This window comes from Polypterus senegalus, chromosome 10 (assembly GCF_016835505.1).
Source record: "Polypterus senegalus isolate Bchr_013 chromosome 10, ASM1683550v1, whole genome shotgun sequence".
NCBI classification, from domain to species: domain Eukaryota; kingdom Metazoa; phylum Chordata; class Cladistia; order Polypteriformes; family Polypteridae; genus Polypterus; species Polypterus senegalus.
In genome coordinates, this window is record NC_053163.1 from 140868969 (window position 1) to 140879301 (window position 10333).

The 10333-nt window shown below is 40.0% G+C and overlaps 1 protein-coding gene and 1 long non-coding RNA gene across 3 annotated transcripts in view; one reads left to right on the plus strand and one right to left on the minus strand.

The window, feature by feature from the left end:
• cactin overlaps positions 1-8363 on the minus strand; it is a 44903-nt gene extending 36540 nt beyond the window's left edge. The window contains exon 1 of one of the 2 annotated variants that reach the window (XM_039766884.1): positions 7303-8363. In XM_039766884.1, coding sequence (XP_039622818.1) covers positions 7303-8057 — 755 coding nt within the window. In that variant the 5' untranslated portion in view covers positions 8058-8363. The remainder of the gene's footprint in view (positions 1-7302) is intronic. The other variant, XM_039766882.1, reaches the window with a different exon arrangement.
• Positions 8364-8394: 31 nt separating this feature from the next.
• LOC120537728 lies at positions 8395-9864 on the plus strand. The gene is made up of 3 exons (XR_005635381.1): positions 8395-8500; positions 9089-9172; positions 9833-9864. It is a non-coding gene; the product is annotated as an uncharacterized LOC120537728 (long non-coding RNA).
• The last annotated feature ends 469 nt before the right edge of the window (positions 9865-10333 follow it).

Sequence of the window (10333 nt, forward strand, 5' to 3'; positions counted from 1 at the left end):
GGATATTTCTGGGGGGAATGGCCCTAGCCATCGATCCAAATCGATCCCGCTCCAGGGTACAGGCCTCGTGTAACGCTCATTCCTTCGACGATAAACACGAATCCGTCCATCACCCCTGGTGAGACAAAACCGTGACTCATCAGTGAAGAGCACTTTTTGCCACTCCTGTCTGGTCCAGCGAAGGTGGGTTTGTGCCCATAGGCGGCGTTGTTGCTGGTGATGTCTGGTAAGGACCTGCCTTACAACAGGCCTACAAGCCCTCAGTCCAGCCTCTCTCAGCCTATTGCGGACAGTCTGAGCACTGATGGAGGGATTGTGTGTTCCTGGTGTGACTCGGGCAGTTGTTGTGGCCATCCTGTACCTGTCACGCAGGTGTGATATTCGGATGTACCGATCCTGTGCAGGTGTTGTTACACGTGGTCTTCCACTGCGAGGATGATCAGCTGTCCTTCCTGTCTCCCTGTAGCGCTGTCTTAGGCGTCTCACAGTGCGGACATGGCAATTTATTCAGCAGTCCTCATGCCTCCCTGCAGCATGCCTAATGCACATTCACGCAGATGAGCAGGGACCCTGGGCATCTTTCTTTGGGTGTTTTTCACAGTCGGTAGACAAGTCTCTTTAGTGTCCTGCGTTTTTAGAATTGTGACCTTAAATGCCAACTTTCTGTAAGCTGTTAAGGTCTTCACGACCAGTCCACAGGTGCATGTTAATTAATTGATTATGGTTAATTGAACATGCATGGAAAACATTGTTTAAACCCTTTACAATGAAGATCTGTAAAGTTATTTGGATTTTTAAAACATTATTGTTGAAATACACAGCCCTGAAAAAGGGACGTTTCTTTTTTTGCTATATATATATATATATATATATATATATATATAAGAAACATTACTAAATGCTGAACTTTTAATTTTTTCAACTAACCCAGCATTTAACAATTTCATATTAAAACTTTTTAGTGGTTCCCTGTAAAGTGGGGTTTCTACTGCACTGTGTGTAAATAGAATACAGGTTAATCAGTTGACAAGACAAGGTGTGTATTTCATTGCACTGTTAAATTAATAATCGCAATTATAACATTAAAGGCAATAATTGTAAATTATTCATTTTGTCGTAACTGTGCACCTCTACCAATTCCTTTGATTTCACAATTAAAAAGTGAGTATCCATGCCAATTAAAACATGCCCTCTAATGTCCGCTTGTTGTATAACTTGAAGTTCCAGCCAACTGACTGGGGGTGAGGCTGGTGACTCAGGGAAGTACTGAAGTTCATTCTGTGCAAGGGAAATAAACAGTAAAATAAATAAATAATGTGTTCTCAAAAAACCCTTGTGTGGGCAGATGTTTCTGGTACGTATGATGAAAAAAACATGAGCCTGACAACAGTGGAGGACTTGTGTCTCCCCTTTATGCAGCTTGACGTCCATTATTCCTTCCCACTCTCACAGCACAGAGCTTCACAGTCTTCTAAGTAAAATAGTATTTTATAACTTAACAGTATAAACGAACTGCTACAGATCAAATCCGGACATATCTCAATATGGATCTGACTGTAAAGTGGAGCACAGCATCACCCATGTGGGCACATTTAAAACTTAAACTAAACAAAAAAAAAAAAAAAGCCCTGTGATAGATTAGCGAGTGAGTCCTGCCTTACTCCTGATGCTGCTGGTTAGTTTCACTTAAAGTGTCACCGAGTGTGTATGAAATGACTTTTGTATCGGTGTTATCCTTCAAATGCTGCTGGCATATTGTCGACAACCGAGAATTGGATTAAGTGTGTTAATATGGCAATGTGACTGGTAAATACAGTAATATGGCTTATTTATGACAGATCTGTAAATTCCATATACAGCTTTGTAGAACTGTACTGTAGTAGAATACTACTTTGCAAACATTGCATAAAGCTTGCCCTGCAATGGACTGGCATACGATCCAGGATTGGTTCCTACTTTGTCCCTGCTGCTGGGATAGGAATCGTCCCTCTCAGAACCCTAAATTGGATTAAGCAGGTGTGAAATGGTATCTTATGCAATGTAAAAAATAACTTAATGAATAAGGACAAAACTCAAATTAATTTTCCTACCTCAATCCCTTTTTTGGATGAAGGAGTTCTCATAAATTAAGTACTTCAAGAACAAGGTGTCTACAGGGTTCAATTATCAGATATCTAAAATCAGCTCAAAAATGGGCAAAAGCGAACTCAGCAAATGTTGGAAATGTAATCTTGTAATGGAAAAAGCTGGTTTAGTAAATGAACAGACCATGCATGTCCTAAAATTTTATGTTCACCAGATCCGGAGTCTGTCCCTAGGCTTCCAATTGATTCTTTTCAACATTCATAGCACTAAGCTATATAATGCCATTTTGCACGAATTCTCTTTGAAAACATTACTTCAGTAACTGTGCAGTCCACTAAGAGTTGAACGGAGCAAACATTCCGTGTATTCATAACAGAACAAAAGATTGCACACGTACGGCAGCACCGTTACAAGATAAAGGTTTCCCTATTGTTGTACCCCCTTTCTTCAAATGACAATCATTTGATTTCCACAATACAAGAAGGCTGCCTTTATCCTACCGCAGTTTCCAGGTCTTGATAGGAGTAGGCAATATGTCAAAAAGAAGGGAACATTCCATGACATCGGACAATATTGCTCTGATAAATGATACAGAATACATCTTGATATTTTAAAATGTCCATTCCTAAGACAAGCTTACAAAACTGTGCTGCTCATTCATTCAGGCAATGCTCTTTAGCTGTAGAGCTCTGTCATTCCCTTGATTCTTAAACCCTTGCCACAATATGTGCTGCTGTACCACGTTACTTTCTTTGATTTTATTAGGTGCAATTTTAACATTATACATTTCACCACATTTACTATAAGTTGCTCTAACTTTTCAGTGCTTCAGAGCTTATGTTTAGTACGTCAGGGCTCATCTGCGGTCCCACGAGAGCATGTTGAGAGACACAGCAACTGTGTTCTGCATGTCATTTGGGCAGAAATGTTTTTGTCCCAGGAAAAATCATCACGCAGGGTCCAGAAGAGCTGCACTTGTGCACCAGTGTATTTGAAATAATATGCTTGGTTTTTTACTCTGTGAGCAAAATGTATATTAGCTGATAACTAGAAAAGTTTGTATGTTACAGAAAGTACACATTTCATCTAGACAACTGTACAGAAGATGACAAGCTCAGGTGAGGCATGTAGCGATGTGCTTCAATTTCATATTGACAGAGAACATTTCAAGTGATTTTAGCTTGACTGTATGAAGCTGCATATTTTACTCACCTGTAGCCTACTATATGAATGCCACCTATGTTTAGTTTACCTCCAATCACACGTCTACAGTCTTCAGGCCTGCAAATACAGTGGAACCGCGGGTCACGAATGTCTCGGACCACGTACAAATCAGGTTACGACCAAAACGTTTGCCAAACTTTTGCATCTGTTCACGACCACAGACTCGGGTGACGAACAAGCCAGTTTCCCTTCCGGTTCGTACGAGCCAATAATTTCCGCACGTGCTCAGTCTCTCCCTGTACATTTTTCTCGGTCAGACGTGCGTGCATGCAAGGTTAGTTTTCTTGGGGGTTTACGGTTAGTTTTTGTATTGATTAAATATTTTTCAAATTTTCATTTTTTTCTCCTATGCTTAAAACTCTTTAAAAAAAAAAAAGTGTTTACAGCAAGTGGTTCGTAAGGCTGTAGCGTGAACTCCTGCAATGTTAGTTTTCTCTGTTCGAGGTTTTCTCAGCGTTATTCAATGTTTTTACATTTCGTTTACTACTACACTGTGCATTCTATGGTATAATTAACTATTTTTGTGCTTAAAACATCTTTAAAAAAATATATTTACATACAGTTCATACAGTCTGGAAAAGATTCATTTTATTTATATACAATCCTATGGGGGAAATTAATTTGGGTTGCGAACAGAGTTTTGGAACGAATTACAGTCGTGACCCGAGGTTCCACTGTACAGTATATGTTTATAATCACTATTAAATAAAACAGACATCTTTCCAAAGTTCTAATGGTTTTGCTGCAGCCTTGAGATAAAATCGTTAAAGTGCATCATGGTATATAAAATAAATATATTTTTTTTATTATTTGTACATAAAATGTCATTGCATTTTATGCTCTATACATCCACTTAATAATTCTTAATTGACCAATGGCTTATGAAAATAAACATACATTTGTAAGTTCTAAAAGTGTTAAAAATATACTTAGTTGTACAGTTGATTCAGAAAGAATTCAGATCGTTTCACTTTTTGATGGATACATTCTCCATTTTTGCCCATCAGACTACACTCAACAGCCCATAATGACAAAGTGAAAAAGTTTTCAGAATGATTTGAAAATTTATTAAAAAAAAATCTAAAATCTCTCATTCGTGAGTATTCAGATCTTTAGTTCAGTACTTTGTAGAAGCCTTTTTGGTAGCAATTCCAGCTTCTAGTCTTCTTGGCAGGGCTGTGGAGACAATTTTGGGTGCATGGAGTCGGGGTCGACAAAAATGTACCGACTCCTAATAAATTTAAATTGTAATGAGAGAAAAAAAAAAATACAGCAAATTCAAATGTCCCATTTCGCAAACAACAGTCATAATTAAGTACTTCTCTGGTGTAAGAATAAAGCCCAGTGCATAGTTGTGTTACTACTAGTGTGAAGTTCAGCTAAGCGATTATACAACCTGACATTCACGTATTGTAATCTGCATTATGGTACATTACAAAAAGTGTTTTCATTTTATTTCAGATATAATGTGTTTAACAAGTTAATTTGAGTGAAAACAAGTGTAATAATGTAGGTGGACATGTGTGCTATGGCCTGAGGTGTGTTCAGGGGTTCTTGTCTTTTGTTTAAACTGGCCAATACAATAGAAAAACAGCTTCTTAGCCAGTAGTTCTGTGAATAAATGACGTGTATGTTGCCTCCTTTTAATCAATATGGAAAATACATTAGCATACTAAAATACAAAGGAGTCAGAAGTGCCGGAAACTAAGGAGTCAGAGTCAAAGGATTTATCTACCGACTCCACAGCCCTGCTTCTTGGGTAAGCCTCTATTAGCTTTGCACACCTGGATTTGGAGAGTTTATCACATTAATCGAGGCAGATCTTGTTAAACTCCTTCAGATTGGATGGGGAGCATCTGTAAACTGCCATCCTTACATCTCTCCACAAATATTCTTTGGCTTCAGTTCTAGGCCACTCAAGACTCAGAGCCTTGTCATGAAGTCACTCCAGGACTGTACTGGCTGTATACTTCAGGTCATTGTTGGGCTAAAAGGTGCACCATCACCCCAGTGTGAGTTGGCATGCACTCGGGAGCAGGTTATCTTCAAAGACCGCACTGTATTTGGTTGCATTCATCCTTCCTTCAGCTCTAACCAGTCTTCCTATCCCATGTCATGCTGCTGCTATCCCTATGCTTCACCATGGGTGAGGTATCAGGCAGTTGATCAGCAGTGCCTGGAGTTCTACCCACAGAGTTCAATTTGTGGCTTCTCAGACCAGAGATTTTTTTTTTCCCTTTGCTCTCAGAGTCCTTTAAACTGTCATATGACTTTTACTCAAGAGTTACCTCTGTCTAGCCCCTCTACAATAAACATTTGATTGACGGAGTGCTGCTAAGATGGTCATCCTTCCAACACATTCTCTTGTCCTTCTGTAAGACTGACCATTAGGCTCCCGTTGATCTCCCATGCCAAGGCCATCCTTGTCCTGTTACTCAGGTTGGACAGAAAGAGAACTGTAAAAAGAGTCCTGGTGTTTCAAACTTCTTCCATTTCACAATTACAGAAGCCACTGTGTTCCTAGGAACACTCAAAGCTTTAGAAATGGCTTTATTTCCTTGCCCGGATCTTTGCCTCACCACAATTTAATAGTGGAGGTCTACGGAGAGTTCATTTGCCTTCATGGCTTGGGTTTTGTCATACACATTGGTATGCCTTTCTAAATGATGTGTGTTCAAATCAATTTGCCACAGGTGGACTCCAAGACACATCTACTAGACATATCTCAAGCAGAATTAAAGCAAACAGGATATACCTGTCCACAATTTGGAGTGCCACAGAAAAAAGCCTAAATATTTTTAGAAATGAGATATTTTAGTTTTTGATTTTTAATAAATTTACAAACCTTTCTGAAAAAAATATTTTCACTTTGCCATTATGGACTATTGAGTATAGGCTGGTGAGTAAAAAAGGCAAATGCACCAATTTAAAATTTAAAATCTAAAATACAATAAAGTGTGCAGAAAGTGAAGGGGTTTGAATACTTTCTGAATCCACTATACATTGTATTATATGGAAAATTATTTGTGCCAAAGTTAAATGTAATCCAACATGTTGCTTATATTGAAGTGCAATACATACAGTATGCAAGTGCGCTACTACATTTTGGCCCACTTTTATCTTGTGATAATTAAAAACATTGCTATTCTTTACCGCACACAATTTTTGTATCAGTTTAAAAGTGTAATTCATGTTCATAGACAGCATGTCACAGCTAATAGCAAAACAGATGTACTGTATTGCATGTCACATAACGGGAGCACCACATGTATTGTGTTTTGATTCAAGACCACACTTACTTCAAACATGCCAAAACTAAAAGTAATCAATAAGTTACTCAATAAGATAACCGGAGGTAATGAAGCTGCCTAATGATGGTCCTAATCACTTTAAGCTACATCATCCTTCATTAAATAATTACATATTACCTATAAATTAGTACATCCAATATGCATTCAGGTGTATGTGGTTTAGAGTGGGAAAATGTGCATAGAAATAATAAGGTCAAAACACTGACTTGCCTAATAATTTGTGCACACAATGTATATATACATATAAGCTCATAAACAAATATTAAAGAGATATTCAAGTAAGCATTCTATTGTGCTATGTACAGTATGTAGTATGTGTACATGACAAACTTGAACTTGTTGCAAATCAGCAGTGCCAACCACTATGCCACCATACTACCCGATTGTTATCGATAGCTGTTTCTATACATTCTCGAGCTACATACTCCACTAACATTTGATTCTGGATGTTTTATCTCCGTTTAACTACTCTACAGTTTACGTTACTATAATATTCATATGTAAAGGTGCAACATTTTAGTCTATGAGATCCCACGTCTTTTTTGTGAGGTATAAAATTGTGTTTGAACCGCTGTAACTGGTGCCTACAACTCTGGATTTAAACGGTGCAATACAAATTTCCAAGTTACTGGGGACTACTTCACCTGTAGACATCATTAAGGGTCTCACTCATCAACTTTACCTTAACCGTTCCTCAGACAAAGAAATGGTTCTTCTTTCTTCGTTCCCTTTTCCGGCGCCTCGTCCCCGAGGAGAACTGGATCTGGACAAACGTCGCGGAGACCTCGAGTCACTCCGCGACGCACTCCTTGAAACGGACCGTGAGTGGAACCGCTTTACCGGGCTGCCACGTGAAGGAGATCCATTCGTCGAATCCGACCCAGAGTGGTGCCTGGTTTTCCAGCCTCCTCCCTTGTCTCTGGACTGAGATTCTCGTTGTTTCCAATACCTCTGTTTCTTTTCGTCTGCAGAACGAGACATTTTCTTCTCCGGTAGATCTCTTGATCGAGACCTGCGTCCATGTCGTCTCTTGTGACCATCATCATTATCGCAAGGTCGACTTTTGGTCCGTCTTCCTGCACTCTCACGGGATCGAGATCTTCTGTCCGTTTCTCTAGACTTGGATCTCCTAATCTTACACTCCCGGGATCTGGAATCATGCCTCTTGCGTCTGTCTTCCCCGGATCTCGATCTGGACCGAGCCTTAGACCACTCATCGCGACGCCTCTGCAGTCTTTCCTGAGATCGAGAACAAGTCTTCCCCTTTTTTGAGTCTCTAGTCCGATCTCTGTGTTTTCTGTTTTCTCTGGAATTAGAACGAGACCTAGAAGGAGATTTGTTCCTACGCCATCGCCTGGTAGCTTCTCTAGAACGGGACCGAGAACGTGAACTGGAGGTGGAACCATAACACTTATCAACAAGCTCTTTGGAGCTCATTTTCCTCGGAATATTCTTTTAATTCCTCTACTTCGAGCTGGACAACCACTTCCAACCCAAGTGACGAACTCCTAGCGAACCTGTGGTCCTTTCACTTCACGTCGCTACGTAGCTGTCTCACATACTGCCGGTAAAAAAAATCCTAGACCATTTTTTAGAAAATACTGCGTTCTCTCCGGTGTTTCATTTTATTGATAGCTTTGTCGGTTCTTCAATTTTAAATACAATACATAAAAAGAAAACAGTCGCATTTTCGGGAATTATCCCTGTCGCTACCCGATCTGCGTGCCTACCCGAGTTATTTGGGTCCTTTCTGGACGTCGACGAAAATGCGCGTATTGGATTGGTGCAACGTTGCAAGCTGATTGGTCAAAAGTTGCGCTTTTACGCGTAGCATCACTCTCATCCTTTCCCAATGGAAGCAGCGGCGTTGTATTTACCCAGTACGTTAGAATAAAAAACCGCGGGTGTCTCGGACTTGTTTTCTTGTAAAATGCGTTTCAGCCAGAAGTGATTTTCTAATTAAGAATAAATATACATGATACGATACACTTGTATATGCCATTTACTGAAAAAATAGATGACTTCAGTGGCCAGTCATATAGACTGGTAGATAATGTAATTGTAAATTGTGGTTTGCGATTGTTAAGCGCGTTTAATGGGAAAACCGACACTCGCGAACTGTTATCATAAATGCCAGCTCTAGGATATCCGTATGAGCTTACGTCCACGGAATTGGGTGTTGTACCATGTTAGCCATTATGGATGTAGTGACGAGCAAAATGACCCCTTTTATTGGCTAACTAAAAGGATTACAATATGCAAGCTTTCGGGGCAACTGAGGCCCCTTCTTCTGGCAAGATGTACACATTACATCTGATTACATTTTGCCCGATGAAAGATTCACAGTTGCCCCGAAAGCTTGCATATTGTAAATCTTTCTAGTAGCCAATAAAAAGTGTCATTTTGCTTTACTTCTCACTACACTCACTAAGCAAATTATATAACGGATCTCTTCTTTTTCATTGTAGCACTCTCACTCTTTTCTAGGTCTGTAACGACAGTTGACCCTGTTCTCTCTTGCCCACCCTCCTTCTCCAAGACCCTTTGTCAAGGTGAGCATCACTTTAGACCAGGGGTGGGCAAAGTCGTTCCTGGAGGGCCACAGTGGCGGCAGGTTTTTGCTCCAACCCAATTGCTTAATAAGAAGCACTTATTGCTCAAGTAACACTTCTGCTTCACTTTAGTGGTCTCGCTCGTTACGATTTTGAACCCTTATTGCTTAGTTTAGGCTTAAACAGCTGTATTCCCAGTTTTTCATTTGTCCTTATTATCACTTAGACAAAATAAACCAGCATTTCTTCATTTAGCTTGTTTCTATTTACACCTGTGTATGTGTGTGTATTGTCCACTAGTTGGTTTAATTAAATACTTGGAAGGAAAGTGAAGAGAAAAAAGTGAAGGACTGAGAATTACTCGTCCGTTTTAGACTTCAAATCATTTGGATGATATCCTTAGAAAGAAAAAAAATCTCAGATATGAGAATGACCTGACATGGCAGAGTTAAAGCACTAACAAGCCATGAAATTAAATTATTGGCAAGGATTGTTATCTAATTAAGCAAATGGGTTGGAACAAAAACCTGCAGCCACTGCGGCCCTCCACGACTGACTTGGCCCACCCCTGCTTTAGAGCATCCAGTGGATACGTAAAATGCATAAATATTAAAATTGACATTTCTTTACTTTTTCTTCATTTTTGTCTTGTTATCTCAGATATACAGTGGTGCTTGAAAGTTTGTGAACCCTTTAGAATCTATATATATAATTCACTAAGGCAAGACACCCATGGAAAGCACGCCGGAAGGGGCGTGGATTCACTAAGCTGCCGACAAGTAAGACGCCCTTGGCGGGCGCAGGAAGGAGCCACGCCCACCAACTCTAAGACCATCGGATACGACGACAACTCGCAGAACCACGCCCACCAACTTGGACGCAACGACACAGGAAATACAGTGTCATTTATGTTCGTCTGTCGTAGAGTCCACATGCACCTCTGAGCCACGTTGACTGTTCATAGAGGCATGTTTCTTTCGGAGATGAATCGCCATATGCAGCGTGTAAAACAGCTTGTGAGGGGTATCCCATGGGATCCTTAAAACAATCCTTTACAACTGAGGTTAAAACACAATGAAGGAAGCAGTCTTTAAAAACCAATAAGCCCTGTGCCTCTGTTTCATTACCGTCTCACCTGCTTCACCAATGCAGGCCCTGCAG